Source organism: Lissotriton vulgaris, chromosome 2_1, assembly GCF_964263255.1.
Source record: "Lissotriton vulgaris chromosome 2_1, aLisVul1.2, whole genome shotgun sequence".
Taxonomy (NCBI): domain Eukaryota; kingdom Metazoa; phylum Chordata; class Amphibia; order Caudata; family Salamandridae; genus Lissotriton; species Lissotriton vulgaris.
The window spans coordinates 1994270226-1994287318 of record NC_141687.1 but is presented as its reverse complement, the minus strand read 5'-3'; the positions used below and the strand labels follow the sequence as shown (position 1 = coordinate 1994287318).

Genomic DNA, 17093 nt, shown 5'->3' with positions numbered 1-17093 from the left:
CCACCAGCTTATTTACATGTACTTCCAGATTTAAGTTGGCATCTAGCATGACTCCCAGGTTACGTATTGATTAAAATTGTCTGGAAAAGGAGAGGGGACTTTCCCCACAGCACAGTGCAAGACCTCTGACTTGTCAGAGTTAAATTGAAGAAAGTTGTCTCTCAGCCAACAAGCAGTTTCCTGCATGCAGGCATGAAATGTCGCAAGAGGTATCAACTGATTCCCCTCTAAGGAGAAAAACAGCTGAGTATCATCAGCATAGTTTATCAATTTCACACCATTCACCTTTATAATATCGATCAGGGCTCTCATATAGATGTTAAAAAGGATGGGACTGATCGCTGATCCCTGAGGAACGCCATGATGTACATTGGAAAACTCGGATTGATATGGAGGGAGAGACACCGCCTGACACCTGCCAGATAGATAGGAGCAAAACCATTCTAGAGCAGTGCCTGACACCCCAATCTCATCCAATGGTCAGCAAAATGTCATGGTTAACCGTGCTGAAAGCGGCAGAGAGGTCAAGCGGGATATGAATGCCAGATTATCCCCTGAGATCGGTCTGTAGTTACCAGCACAGGTAGGGTCGAGGGTTGCTTTTTTTTAAAAGTGGAGTGACCAGTGCCCATTTTCAAAATGCTGGTACTGATCCAGAAGTCAGGAAGCTATTGCAGATCTGTCGAAGAGTGAGAAAAAGCTCAGAGCCCAATTCTTTCCACATTTTATGTGGAAGAGGGTTTAAGGGGGAACCAGATGACACACCATGGCTATTCTATTAAAGTTCTCCCCGTGGGTGGCTCAAAATGGTTCAGGAAGGTCAATCGACCTGGCTCCACTCCGTTCTCCATGTCTGGATCTCAAGGCCCACTAATTTTAGTGATAGGACCTTCATTTCCGGAGAGGTTATTCACCTTCAATTCATCAATAATTTTACTGATTTTCTCCACAAAGAAAGTTGCTAAATTGTCACACAGAGCTTTTGTTGGCAAGATTTTACATTGTGTACATTCAGGGGCAGAAATATCCTTTACTATTTAATAAATTGTCTGAAATTATTTTTTGAGTTCAAAATAATATTTGCTAAATATTCAGATTTTGCTGCAACAATTCTCTTCCTATATTCCACTATTGCAGCCTTCCACCTAGATTTATCTTCATTGTAGTATAACTTCCTCTACATCCTCTCCGCCTGCCAGCAGGTCAATTTTAAAGATTTAAGGCGATTGTTACACCAGCAGGCTGATGGCTTGCCAGTCTTCTTACAATTTTTCATGGGAACAACCTGGTCAAGCCTAAATTTAATCTGATCACAACAATCTACATAATTATCTTCCACTGACCTCCCATTATTGAAATCATCTTCAAAAGAAAAGACGAAGGATGAAGTAGTCTCTCTTTTTAAAGTCCCTTCCAGTCTCTGCTCCTGAATGTCCTTATCTCGCTGGTAGCTGCCGTACCTCCCTTGGATTGAATATCTGAAACTTGACCAAATAATGGTCAGACCAGCAAACTGGTAAGATTTCTATTGCCCCCAAGTCCTGTTCCTTAGAGAATATCAGGTCCAGTGTGTTTCCCCCTTATCGGTGGCTTCATTGATCCATTGAAAGAGGCTCAGACTCTCACAGGACTGAATTAGATTACTGTATCCTGAATCCAGGTTCCTAATAAACCATAGATTTAAATCACCCAAGACAAGCAGATTAGAGTGGGCAAGGGCTATATTACAAATAACATCTACCAGTCTCTGCATATGAGGTGGGCTAATCGCACCAGGAGGTCTGTAGCAGATTATACACGCCAGTAAATAGCCTTTTGGGTCTTTGAGTGAGAAATCCAAGAGCTCAAATCGTTCTACTTCGTCTGTATCTAATTGAACGAAGTCCAGACTATCCTTAAAGATAATCCCTACCCCACCTCCTCATCCTCTAGCTCGTGGTCTATGTAGGATTTTGTAGCCTGGAGGACATGCCATTCCTAGTTCTACCTCATATCCCATATGTGTCCGTCATAAAAAAGACATCTAGGCAGTGAGAGTCCAGTAACAACTGGATCTCCACATGATGCTTGGGTAAAGATCTGACATTAAGCATCCGTCCCACCAGAGTATATTTCCTAACAAGGTCAGCCACTATGCTAGCCGTTTCATCAAATCATAGCATATCAGTCCTATTGTCCATTGACTTACCAATCTGTCGTGGTGCTTCGCTAGAGTAACAGATATTTCTGTAAGCAGTCTCACCTTCATCCAAATGGGCAGCATGGCTGGTGCGCGGACGGGCGCAGACGGGCTTGCCTTAGGCGCTCCTTCGGCACGCCAGAGGTGCGCGTCCACTGCACGGCCACGCTAGCGTGCTGCTTAAGTAGGTTTAGGCAAAAAAAACTAGAGTGCTGACTGACAAAAATGGCGGGCCCGCTCTAACAGTTGGGCACCACAGGTCAGTCTGGAGGCTAAGTGTTTCAACAAGAATGGAACAGTGCAATAATTCACTTAAAAACAGACGCAATGTTAGAAAGAAATTATTTAAAATGTTCAAAGGAAGCGTTTCTCAATATTGTGAAAATTAGCAAGTAGCAGTCACATCCACCACACAGAACAATCACGCAGCTTCTGGTGAGTTCCGAGCTGATAGGGTTGGTTCCAAGGTTGAAGCAACTGTGGGGGCAGGAATCAGTGGGTGAAAGACATGATGGCCGGGGTGGACTGAGTGGTGAGAGGTGACCAGGTGATTTTCAATCAGCGTGTGTCAGCTGATTGGTTGAGGTCAGAAACAGGCAGTCCTGACTATCAAGGCAAGTAAGTGCCAAATAGGGCATGGGTCTGCTGTGTATTTGGGAAACCTGGTGTGCAGGGGAAGGTGCAACCCCTTCAGGCCAAGATAGAAACCATCATGCCATGGCTGCCCCCCAAAACCCAGACTGAGGTCAGAGCATTCTTTGGCCTCACTGGCTACTATGTGAGGTTTGTCAAGGCATATGGCACCATTATTGCTTTTTTTCTTACCCTGTGTGGAGTATTTTTGTGCTGTTTTCATTGTGTTACTGTGTGTGTTGCACAAATACTTTACATATTGCCTCTTTAGATAAGCCTGACTGCTCAGTGCCAGCTACCAGAGGGTGAACACAGGTTATCTTTTAGTGTGTATCTAGCTTACCTTGACTAGAGTGGTGGTTCCTGACTGGCCTGGATGCATACCTCACCCAATCGGGAATCCCATATCTAACATGCATGCTGCTAAATTTCTTACCTGGATACTTAACGAAGGGCATCTATGGTCTTGCCCAGGTAAATCCTCCTTTACACATTTTGTGTTGCAAGCTTCATTTTCTACAGAGTCTTGTTTAAAATATTTTCTAGGGGGAGGTTTGGGTTTGGCTGCTTTTGGTTTTTTGATGATGATGTCGCCATGTCCATGTGTCTTTTTCAAGCTCTGAGGTAGGTGACATACTTCAATGGAGATGGGGGAAGGGTTATCCGAGATGGCACGTGAAGAGGAGTAGGTCTCACTTGGCTGCCTGTTAATGGGTACATCAACACTGTGGACTCGGGCCTTTAAATCCAAGGCTCCAGAACTGTAGCCACAATGTGACCGAGTGCTGTAACTGCTGTCACTGCTGGAACGGGTCATTGCTCTCTGGGTTCTCCGAGGTGCATACAGATATGCCATACTTTTCTCAATACAGTTTTCACACTGGTATTGTCCATGCCAACAGGGTTCCAGTCGCATAACACCTATGGTTGGCACAAGAGTTTCTTGTTAGTATACATGGATGTAATTACACTGTTAATTATGATGCAGGTACAAAAATTAACAATAGCAGATCAAAATATATTTTAGCATCTTTTAGTCTCTTGCTTAGTAGTAATCATTCAAGTAGGTTGTAGGTTGTGCATAGAAAGAGTGATGACATTCTTGATTAATAAATTACCATATTTTTATAGGATTTACAGTTTTTTTGCAAATTGATTGGTGAAAGTTTGAGTTTTTTTGTGGTGGCGTAATGCTGAATTCAAACAGTACATGAATTAAAGACTTGTTAAAGTTGAAAAAAATCACAAACAATTATATATATTAGTAAACTGGAAGACTGGTGTATAGTAAAGTATACAGTATATTTGCATATTTATTTGCCTTTGTATATATAGCATATGGCAAGCAGAATATCCTTCCAATTTAAAAGCAACAGTGCCCATTGTCTTTATTCACCGATCATGTGCGTTCAATGACACTTGTCTCTAAACAAGGTTTTAACACCTGGGGGAATAATTCTACTTTTTTTCCCCAAATGAATTATGCAAAAAATAAATGAAGATACATAATTGCATTTCATTGTGAGACAAAAACACAAGTCTGCCTAATATTTTAAAAAAAACTCTGGGACAGATTTACTATTCTTACACGCAACGCAGCAAGGAAACTTCCTGTGTTGAGTGAAGGAAGGGAGCAGACATTTGCCATATCTACAAAGATGTGGCGCATTTCCGCTCTCTTCTAGCAGTGGTGGACTTCAAGCAGCCTAGCGCCAAAACAGGCTCCCATGTGCCAGGTCACACGGGTACCTGTGCTACGGGCAGGATTGTTTTTGTGCAGGAAGCAATACCTTCCTGCACAAAAAAATTCCTTGGAGGCATACTCCTCTTTCAACAGAATAAAGCAAACTGGAAATAGGAACTAACGAAGAGAAATTAAGATATTTCTCCTCGTTATGCCTCTCTCTGATAGGCACACCATTTTGGCACAACCCAGGTTTACTGATTTTAGTAAACCAGGTTGTGTGTCAAAAACCATGGGTGGGCGCACAGGACTACCTATGCTCCTCCCATCGAACGCATCAACAACCAAGGTAATGCAAGACAATGCTATGCGCTCCGTTTCTTTTTTTTACTAAGCAAATCAAAGTCAACAAAATCCGTTTTTTTGCTGCTAAGTAAATCAAGAAATACTTTTTGCTTTGGTGCTACATCAAACAAGCATTTGCCATGCAATCATTCTCGCCATTGGGACCATATATGTATTTAGCTATGTAGCACATTAGCCTGGGTGCTGACACATCTACTGTTCATTAACATGGAGGGAAAGTAAGCACCAAACTGCGTGACACGCCAGGTATGGGGACACATAGAGAGAAATATTGCCTTTCAGCGGGAAATGGTATAGTTCAAAGCTCTGTTTTTAACATAAAATCAGGGCTTTCGGTGGTCATATCACTGAAAATACAAGATTTGAAAAAAATATTATTGTCTACGGGTGCTCGTGGAAGACAATTTCCATGGACTGGAATCTAGAGAATGCTAAAGTGATTCTGGTATTTTATTGACCTCTGCTGATTGTTTTCTATCAAGAAAGTTAAGTAGAGGCAGTTGCCAGAAATATTTAAAAAAAGAAAGTCTCTGAGCAGAAAGCAATTCTGGTATTTTACTGACCTCTGCTGTTTGTTTTCTATCAAGATAGTTAAATGGAGGCAGTTGAACAGAAAAAAGTCCCTAGGCGGAAGCAGACAAGTCCTAGGGCTGATCTCCAGAGCCCACAAAGTACATACACATATAAGTATATATAAGTATATATTAAAGTATATACAAGAGGTCTTGAATGCTCAACCTAAAAAGTGAAGCAATGCCAACACAAAATATTAGTACATATGGGCCTCAATGTCTTACTCACTGTCTTATCTGAAGCTGAAACTCGTAATATGTGTTAGGACATTTATTTCAGTATTATTAACAAACTCCTGCTGTTGCATTTGATGACATTGGTAAAGTTTTCCCATGCAGTTTCCAGATCCCACGACTGAGGGCAATGGAAGGAAATATGATAAGACAGGCAGACGTGGTCCACAATACCAACTATAGAAGGGAGAAGAAAGTGTGCACAGGCCATGGAATGCACAAAAACAGATACTCCTACAGTTGTCAACAAAGATCAAGCCAATGCAGGCAGGATGCAAAAGCAGTCTTGACTTCAAACAGAAAAAAGCGGATTCATTATGTGCCATTTGTGATAAAATTTGCACCATTTCACTGAAAATTCAGTTAGCAAGTACGTTTGCAATTATTGCATTGTTACAATTCAGAAATATCAATCATGCTATTTTTAAACATTCCGAGAATAGCATAAAAAGATGAACAGAGTACAAATGTCCACAACATCTTTTATGCAAAATACTCACTGTGTCTACCATCCTCACACGTGTACAAATCATGGACTAGTGTTTAGTAAATCGCCTGCGGGACATGCAATGAATAAGTAAACTTATTCCTGACAGCTTACCGTCCATGCTCCATTGATGCCGGTCCCTCAAAAGTTTGCTGCTTTCCACAGCGTGGGACACAGCTTCCTTCAGCTGCTTCTCAGAAACCTGGAAATTGAGATCACTAAAGTCAAAAAATGTTTTTGAAAGATATTGAATATTAGAGAAGATAAAACTGCCAGTCTCCTTCAAACAGACAAAGAAAATCAAAGCGATGTTCAGGTAGGTGAAGGTTTGCAAAAATAAATCCTTGTAAAAAGAAATAAGTTTCATTTTGCAATGAATGATGGCCGTTATAACCCTTTTCTCACAAACTATTTAGGATATAATTAATCTGATGTATACTATATGTACATATGCATTATAGCAAAAAGGTTTACGTATTTAAGAATATACCAAAAATTATTCTAAAGACAAAACCTTCATGTTAGAAATGGGGATTCTGTTTGTCAGAGTATGCACCCTGTACTAAGAAGGAATGACCACTCTAGTCAAGGTAAGCTAGCTACAGTCTAGAAGATATCCTGTGCTCACCCTCTGGTAGCTTGGTAGAGAGCTGTCAGGCTTATATAACGAGGCAATGTGTAAAGTATTTGTGCAACACACACACAGTAGCATAGTGAAAACACCACAAAATACTTCACAGTGGCTTAGAATAATGGTTATATTTTTATGAGTAAAACCAGACCAAAACGAAAAAAATCCAATAAGTAGAACTGGAGTTATGAATTTTTAAAGAATTAATCAAAATGTAGAACTTAAAAGCTAATAGCGCTTAGAAGTTAATTGAGGTTGAGCTGGACCAGGGTACAAAGATAAAGGAGAAGGCATGGAACCAAAGCCAAGCAAGCCCGGCAGCGCAAACAATGAGGATTGACAATGCCCAAACAATAGTCAATTTATTGGATGTAGTACTATCTAGGGAAGAAGAAGAGGTACTCTACTTAGGATTGTCATACTGTACTCAAACCAACTTATGGACAAACTCGTATTTACTTTTTTGATTTATGAGAAAGCTAAAACTGAGGAAGTTTTTCAGCAAAAAGGACAGAGGAAAAAGCGGCCCTGCTGGTAGGGAAGAAGCATCAGGAACGAATTTAGCAATTACAGACATGGATCTCTTGTATGATTTCGAATAGTTAAAAAGGGATAATGGAGGAAGACATTTATTATCCTCTGCCAGGGAAACGCAGATGCCCTTGGGATAGATATTTATGGAAGTGTTGCGACTCCATTTAAACCAAAATCAGTATTCCTTCCTATTCTACCTAAGAACTCTTTGGACATATTTTCAGACTGGGGATTACCGATTTGAAAGCATTATCAGTGGCATTGAGTGAGGAATTTTTGCCTGCTAATGGGGCACAGGGGGCCAGATACCAACAATTTGTCAACAAAGTTAAAAACAGAGAGGACATAGTAGTCTTCGACATCCAGACAAATGGGGAAATATTGTTTTATGCCCACTAGACAAATATGTGGCAGAGGCAAAGTGCCTCCACACCTCCCCGCGAGGGAAGAGCTTCCCGGGCCTTCGACCCCTAACCCTCCAGAGTTGGCCACCTCTCCCCCCTCTGAGAAATTGCACAAGTGTCCACGCTACAAGGGGGTAGACCTAGAAACTTTTGATATGCTAAAATAGGCGTTCTTGGACACCAAAACCCCTACTACACCAACAGGTTTGGCCCCACCAGACCCCCCCACCCTCAGGTGGACAGGGATCAGCTGCCTCCCTGCAACCCTCCAACAAATCCCAGGTCAGATCAGATGGTGATTCAGATCACGGCAGGTCTTGGCACCCCTCTCCCTCCCTGCCCCTGTACGCTCCCCAGGCCACTGACCCTCCTGCCGATGCCCACTCGGATCTCCTGTACCCGGAGGAACTCCTACACCCTTGTTCGTCAGAGTGGGTCCCTCGCAAGAAGGTGGCCAAGTACGTGGCGAGTCGGTTGTGAAAACCCCTAGATCAGGTGGTCTGCTTCCGCCTTAGGGCAGAGTGCCCTCGCCCGTTCCTCAATGGTAAAGTGGCTGTTACCCCACAAATCGATGCCAAGATGGCGACTTTCATTACTAAATATATTACAGATCTGAAAAAGGGCATCAACAGGTCCTGCAAGAATGCCAGGACAAACTGTTGGATATCACAGGACCTTTAGTAAAGATCTTTGACATGGCGGAGGACGCCAAGATTTCACAGGCCCTAATCCCGCCAGATGCCCTCTCTAGTTAGGCCCAAAGAGCCATTATTTCCTTAGGTAATGCAAATTTTGCCATCTCTACAGAGAGGCGCAGGTCACCTCATCAAGCTGGACCCTAAACTATGCGAGCTAGCCACCTCAGAAGCCGGTCAAGTGGCACAGGATGGCCACTTCAGGGTCCTGTTTGTGAAGGAGCTGAGTAAATTTGTCTCTACTTTCAACTCCTTAGACAAAGCCAATCTACAGTGAAATGCATATTCAATGTGCGGGTTTTCCATGGGGTCGGCCTTGGTAAGGGGCTCTCGGCTGGCCATTCCTCACAGAATGCCTCCGGCAGAGGCCAACAGTCACAATGAAGACATTATCAGAATTCCACACTCTTTGGAGGTTTCTATCCCAACAGAGATATACAGATTTTTGTTTTTCCTTTAATATCTCAAAAAATACTGAACCGATATACACCAAATCACAAAAAACACTCTTTCTGGACCAAAATCGAGCTTCCTGACATATTTGGTGTAATTCCATTCAGCAGTTCAGGCTGGAGATGTGTCTAAATTCTCTACAGGAAATAACATTGGAAATGTCCATTTATTAAACCCTCCATACCCCTTTTTCTCAGCCCCCGCTTGATGGATAACCCCAAGACTTTCCATGCACAACTATACACAGAGGGTTAATTTTTGGGGGGAAACTTTGTGAAGGAGCAAAGTTATAATCAAACCAAAAAACACTTTTCCTATGGACACTACTTCTGAACTATAACTACCTACTGGCAACCGCCTGTAGGTTATATTGGCACTGCCAAATCACAGCGTGCTCTTGGCTGCATTAATTTACTTTTCTGCTTTCTATTACAATGCATCATTTACTATTTTACTTCTAAGGGCCTGATTCTGATGCGGTTAGGAAGGCCTCCTAACGGCATTTGCTCCATCCAAATCGGACCGGGAATGTGTCTTTCCAACCTACTCGGAAAGGTTTCCAACTGACCGAGTACAATGTGAGTTAGACGTTAGGAATGTCTCAATCCAAACCCGATGGCATTTGGAATGACCAAGCCGTACGGAGCAGAATTGTACATCTCTACGGGTCGCATTTCCAAACGACCGAGTACGATGCTGGATTTGAACAGCCTTTCTGAATTGTGCCATCCAACTCAAACCAGCAGTTGGAATCAGACTTTGGGGACCTGCTGTGGGTCCCCCTGCACCTCGAGCCTTCCCAATTTGGCCCGTGGGGGTACCCATGGGTCTTCCCTTTCCAGCCATGCACAGTGTGGCAGACATCAGGGAGTGCCCGCCACAGGGTGCATGATTTTCCCCAGCCACCCCTTTCTTCAATGGGAGCCTATGCATTCAGTCGGAACAAAGGCTCCCATTAAAGTCAATAGGAGTCCAACCAAATCGTATCTGGAAGCATCCTGATGCATCATACTCGGTCGGTTGGACTATCTCGATCCGATTCGGTTGTAAACCATTCCCAAACCCATTCGGTTGGGAAGCTTTCTAAACCGCATCAGAATCGGGCCCTACATGTTCAGTTCTTTATGTATTACATACATTGTATGCAAAAGCGATCTTTTATATTTTTTCAATAAATCATTTTCTGCTCAAATTTTCATCCTTAGCTCTTCGTCAGTGCTTCTGTACAAGCATGACCCTAACATGGCCACCTAGTGTTTTCTTTTTTTTCATCTCAGTGAGATCACCTTAGGCTCAGGAAGAGATAACAATGACAATGCAGACACTTCAACAGTTTTACAGCTCCCACCAACTTCTGCCTATTGCCTCTGGAACTATGTTTTATTTATTCTTTACTGTTGGGGATAAGTCTTTTCTCAATACTTTAAACTCCTCGTGGCTTCACTGAAGCTGAGCCTGGGTAATAGTTATAGTTCTTTTCTTTTTCAGTCACTGGCAAGGAAGCCTTATTGTATTCTGACTCATAGAAAATAACCTTGGACTACAATGAAGGGTCCTCTCTCATCTGATCTAATTTTCATATAGAAATAATGCAGGAATATATTGATGGCTACCTTGCCTTCATTATAGCCTTGCATTTGTTTCAGACTGTTATGAAGGTTCCCTAGCAATCTAAACTTCCTTTAACCTGTAAACAAAAACAGAAAGAAATGACGGCAAGGGGAGTCTTCGATTTAACGCTGCTTAGGACTTTGACAGGCCTGGCTTTACTATACTAGTGCATAGGCACATTCAAATTTGCATTTGTGTTTCCATATGTTTGCACATATTACAATACATTGAGACCTCTTTGCTTTGCCAATGATTGTTTCTGATGGCAGTGTCATCAGCAATATCCCTCAGAGACAGACAACTTCCATTATAAATGGCGGTGGAAGCCAGATACTCTGTAGGGTAGGCATACCAATGTCAATTTAATTATTTGTTTCCATCTGAAGACAGGAGCAAAAACAACAAAAATGTCCCCCGACATGCTGTGAGTAAATAGCAGTTTGTAAAGACACTTTTTTTATTTTCCAACCAAGCTCACTCTGGTATCGTCTATGACTAGCCGAAAAGTGTGCTTTACCTGAGGATCAGGATGCCTGCTTATAATGATCTGAACCGGTCCAGGACTGCAGTGGCTTAGAATAGCATATACTTCATTGATGGATATGTTCAAGGTTGCCGTGTCATTAATTTCTATGATTTCATCTCCACACCTACAAAAGTAAACAGCATATATTCAATGTACGAGCTAACATTTCTTTACCATCATCAAACATGTTTTACAGGTTGTATTTAATTTTAGTATCATTGTTATCACTATTATTTCTATTTCTTCTGTGATCTTTGAGGCTGAGATAGGGAGACAGAACACCTCTAATGTGGGCATTCTGCGATAAAGGCCGCGAGGATTCCAAAATCGGAACACAGTGGTATTTTCACATCTCTTCTCTAAATTCATGTAGCCCTTGATACTTTTTTATAGCCCTTGTTTGATGCGTGGTGGAACCAGATTGCACTCTGCGGGCTCTATTCATAAAGCATGACATCTGAAAGATGAGATTTACTTCTGCTCCAGCCTTGGATATGCAGCTTTTATTTGGAAGCTACAAACCTTTTTTAATAGTAATATGTCCCTAGCCCTAGGCCAGGTGGATGTTGTGCCATGGAAAAAACACATTTTTAGTGTTATGTGAATATTTTACATAATTTCTTAATTTTCTTTTCTCCAAACGGATATCTTTTCCCCTGTGACAAAATGTCTTCCCTAATGCACACCAAGTTATGCCTTTGTGTAAATGCAAACATGTTTTTTCAGGCCACCCTAGGTTGCTGCTTCATTGCTTCCTAACTAACCCATGTGTGCATCCGAATTTCCCATTTAGAAGAACAAGAGACTTCTTGTGCTGGTAGATAACACATATGAGTGTAAGAATGTTTGTGAAAATGCCCTATGTTATCAATAATATGCAAACAACAATTTGTAGATGGATAGAGACAGCTATAATGCACGATGAACGCAAGTAAGAATAACATTTACACAAGTACAATGTAAGGAACAAAATAATTGAATTCCGAAAATGATTTTGTGACATAATGCAAAAAATTACAATACACACTGACGTAACACTACAAGCACATTTGAAAGTGAACATACCTGAGCCTTCCATCAATATGTGACACTGAGCCTGGTGAAAGTGTGTGGATAAATATCCCACAGACACCTGGGCAGTGTGGAACGCTGCATAATCCTATACCAAGACCAACTCCATCCTCTGGAACAATAAATACAACAGTAAGGATACGCGATTCTACATGGGGAATGCATAATTCATGTCATTAGTCCTACATCATACAAAAAATATAATTTGACATATTTGTAACAAAAGTATGTGACTCAATGTGCATGTAAATACATACATACACATTTTTACGCTTCCATTCATCGAGCTGAACAAGACACACATACACCAGACAACTGTGTCAAAGTTGGACATTAGTGATACACCTATGTAATCTTTGGGAACCACTGGTATTGTAGTCTGCCGTACCCTTAGCTGTCCTTGCAGTGTGACACTGCTCAGAGTCCTGATCTTCCTCCATTATAGTCGGCTCTCTGTGATTTCCTCATGACCCCTTTTCTTTCACTTTGCAGCCTTTCTGGATACATTAGCTTTACATCTCACAGTCAATTGTAATAAAAGTGGATTAATAGATGGGGCGGTTGTGAGACCTCACCAAATAATAATGTTAATAATCCATATCTGGTCAAGTTATATTTCTTTAAATCAAACCATTAGCTGAGTCCTGGGGGTTCACTGACAGAATATTGATGTAAAAAATATAGAAGTAAAAAATATAGATGAAAAAATATAGAATGCAAAAATATCGACTCCCTATACTTACACTGGTAAGTAAAAAAATATTGGGGAGAAAATATAGATGTAAAAAATGTAGTTGTACAATATATATATATATATATATATATATATATATATATATATATATATATATATATATATATATATATATATATATATATATATATATATATATATATATATATATTCAATAGTGCTCGCTCCACCCGCAACTTCCAGTCGGATTCGCACAAGAAGACGAGCAAGACCCAGTTTGGTGCTTTTAATTTTATTTTCTCACAACACCACCAAAATCCTCACGACGCGTTTCGGCAGATCCCTGCCTTGATCACATGACAACATGGTCCTGAAGCACACACCTTTTTAAAGTGCCAGTGCAGTTATAAACATAAAATAAATATTTACATGTGCTGAGATCTGTCTTTCTTTTTCAAATTACATCAGCATTTCAGTTTCTTAATAGCTGTAAAATACAGTTTATAACATCAGTGACATAAAAGTAGATAATATGTGTAAAATACCTTTAAAACCACTAATATATGTATATATAAAACATAAAATAATACATATTAAATATGTTAACTAATAAAATTAATATAAAAAATAAAGTAAATTTAATATACATTTTAACAAATATAACAAAAGTTAAACACGCATTCATAATAATTATTATGTATATTTACTCTAAAACAATTATTAAACTATTTAATTAAATGTATTTATTTATTTAAAAATTGTATAAAAAAGTACAAATATATATATATATGTAAAATAACATAAAATCTAATAAAAAAGAACACATTCTATTATAAATTAAAATAATAAACTATTTAAAAATCTTCAAACAAATTTCCCACTCCAGTGTGTGCAACAGTAGGGAAAGTGTTGGGTAGTGGAGGGGTAAAAATGACTATTCCCACTCCAGTAAGTGTAACAGTAGGGAAAGTGTTGGATCGTGGCGGGATAAAATGTACTACTCCCACGCCAATCAGTGTAACAGTAGGGAAAGTGTTGGATAGCGGAGTGGTAAAATTTACTATTCCCACTCCAGTGAGTTTAACAGTGAGGAAAGTGTTGGATAGAGGAGGGGTAAAAATTACTATTCCCACTCCCGTGAGTGTAACAGTAGGGATAGTGTTGGATAGCAGAGGGGTAAAAAATAATATTCCCACTCCAGTCAGTTCGAAATTAAAAACAAACAAAATATTAACAACAAAAATATTTAAAAAACAAAATAAATAAATAAATACATAAATATGTTAAAAATTTAAATACAAATATATTTAATATTACAATTTTTGAATTACCAACTAATTATTAATCAAGCAAAAATTACTTCCCACCGTTTACCCCTTTAAACCCCACAACCTGCACCTACAAAAAGACACAATTTTCATAATTAATTACCAATTAATTAATTAACATTAATTATCAACTAATAAATATTTCATTACAAATAAATTACCTACCACCCTTTACCCCATACACCCCACAACCCGAGCCTAAAAAGAACTACACAATTACCATAGTTAATTACCAATTAATTAATTAATATTAATAAATACAAAATAATCAAATATTTATTATAATTAAATTACTTCCCACCCTATTCGCCTATAAACCCACAACCCGCTACAGTACTAAAAAATGCAAAATGTACTTAAAATAAATTGTATAACTACTAAAAATGTAACACCTATAAAAAAACATAAACAATACTTATACAAACAAATACATCATATACATTTAAAATATAAACTAAAATACATAATACTAAATAGAAAATCGATATTTTCAACAGCTATATTTTTGCAAACAATATTAATGACTTCTATATTTTTGAAAACAATATTTTTACCTTAAATTTGATATTCTTGACCGCGATATTCATGCTGTCAATATTTCTGTGTGACTATATTTCCAACTTGATATTTGTGTAAGTCGATGCTTCCAACTCGATATTCTGTCTTAATGCCAAAATAGACAATAGGTAACATGACAGAATAAAAACCACACTCCAGTTTATAAAAAAAGAGTATATTTGTATCTTCAAATAGACATAAAAATCACAAAAATCTGACGAAGGGAACCAAAGTTATGATTTTTGCAGAATCACTGCTCCAAAAAGTGTGGAAAAGTTTTAAAACGTTTGTAAATAACTAGTTCTAGGCTGACAACGATAAAAGTTGGGTTCATATGCTGGGACCCCGTTGGTCTTGGTCAAGATTTTAATTTTAACTCCGCAGTTAGAAACTTTTCTGGTTGATTTTCTCATCAACTGTGAGGTCAGCAGAGTCCTCTGAGGCTTGAGTCTGGCTTTAGGTTCAAATTTGGAAGACATACAAAATCTGGTCAAAACCTTGGTTCTCTGTGATGTTCGAGACAATCCACAAAACCGGCAAGTAGTGGTAGTCTTCAAACCTTGGAATCTGTGCTCTAAAACCATTGTTTTTATCTTTAAATTAGCAAGTTGCAGTTCTGTGGCGAGAAAGAGTACACTCATGAACAAGACAAGGATCCAGGACCTAAAAGGAACCTTTTGGGGGCCAGAACTTCGGGGCTGATTCACAGAACTAACTTAAGACAAAATCCTTAACGTATTACTTTTGGTATTCACAGAAGTTAGGATTTTGTCTTAAAACAGACTTAAGACAGACTTAAGACAGAATCCTAACTTAAGCCTGTCTTAAGTCTGTCTTAAGTCTGTCTTAAGGCAAAATCCTAACTTCTGTGAATATCAAAAGTAGTAAGTTTAGGATTTTGTCTAAAGTTAGTTCTGTGAATCGGGCCCTCCATCTCTCAGGCTTCTCCACGAAGTCCAGGGAAAGTCCAGGGCGAACTTGCCAGCTGAGCTCTTTGCAGGTGCAGGGCTTCTTTAGCTTTTGTGTCCCTGAAGCTCAACAGGATGCTAGACAACTCGCCCTTGGACTTCACAAGCAGTGTCCTATGGCATGAGTTGGAGTAGGTCCCGCCATTGTGGCTTCTCTCCACGGGTTCAACAGCAGGAGGAGCCCATCTCTTTCGAAAGTGATGTCTTAGCTCGGGAGGCATGGAAGATGCAGTCGTCCTTGGCGCAGCCATTCTTTTTTCTGAGATCCACAGGTATAGCAGGTGCAGTCCCACTTCTATTCTTTCCAAGTGCAGTAGTGTTTATTGGCTGATAGCCTGGGTGCCATTTTTATGCCAATTTCAAGTTTGTGGGTGGGAAGGGCCCATTAGCCAATGGAGCTACTATTCCTAAGGCTCAAGCCTGCCCACTTTTAAATAATTTCCTGTGGGGTTGGCAATAAACAACCCCACAGTGCACCGTTCTGCCCAAGAACAAGATGTCAGACTCCTCCTACCTTGGACAGAGCCTTTTTAACTTTGAGCTGGCCTATAGAGCAATCAGACTGTGTCCCACAGGCTTCTCTGAAACATCAGTGTATTGGTCCCTTTCTTGCATGTTTGGAGGCTTGTTTTATTGTCTCAGTCCAACCCGGAGGTGTGTCCAGAATATTATTTTGACCTTGGAAGAAATCCCATCCAGTCTACTTGCACAAAGGGAAAGGCAGGCGGCTGCAGGGTGATTCACATTTGCCTGCCAGAGGTGGTAGCCTCTTTGAACCAGGGCCATCTGTGGTCACAGCTCTCTGGCTATCCTGCAGGAGGAGATCACACCTTTTCCCGCCAATAGTCATTTTGATCCCCATTCTCGAGAGTGCTTCAGACTTCTTGGCAGGAGGGCAGCAGGCTGTCTCATGTGATAGCTGCTGAAGTTAATCAGAAATGGATACTTGAACTTCGAAGCTAGAAAGTGGCAACTTTCTAAAGCAACTTTTGCATTAAAAGTGACTTTAAATTGACTTCAGCAATAAGTTGGATTAAATGTAACAAATCATTTGATACATTGAAGTACTATATTCGGTGGTCGTAAATGGAAGTTAGCACTTAGCGCGTGGACTAGTGAAAGACCACGTTAGCCAATGAGATTACCGGCCTTTCTGCAGTAAAAACAACACTTTTGAGTTTTCAATGTCATGGCATGTTAGACTTGGCATCCTTGATGTGGTTTCTCCTGACTTTTTTCCTCTACCTCCTGTATTTTTGATGGTATGATACAATTCGTTTTTTCTGGCATAGTTGCTTTAGGCACTTTGCCACTGCTGATCAGTGTCAAAGTTCAGTGCTCCCTGTTTAAATTTGAACTATGATTGGTTATCCATAATTGGCATTTTTGATTTGCTGGTAAGTCCCTACTAAAGTGCACTAAGCGTGCCAGGGCCTGTAAATCAAATGCTACTAGTGGTCCTGCA

General features: G+C 40.1%; 1 protein-coding gene across 1 annotated transcript in view; it reads right to left on the bottom strand.

Moving 5' to 3' along the window:
• Nucleotides 1-17093, bottom strand: part of IL16 (interleukin 16) — a 471977-nt gene that overhangs the window by 173774 nt on the left and 281110 nt on the right. The window contains exons 9-12 of the mRNA XM_086958218.1: nucleotides 12075-12192; nucleotides 11001-11133; nucleotides 6270-6357; nucleotides 3249-3733 (exon numbers count right to left, since the gene is read on the bottom strand). Coding sequence (XP_086814344.1) covers nucleotides 3249-3733; nucleotides 6270-6357; nucleotides 11001-11133; nucleotides 12075-12192 — 824 coding nt within the window. The remainder of the gene's footprint in view (nucleotides 1-3248; nucleotides 3734-6269; nucleotides 6358-11000; nucleotides 11134-12074; nucleotides 12193-17093) is intronic.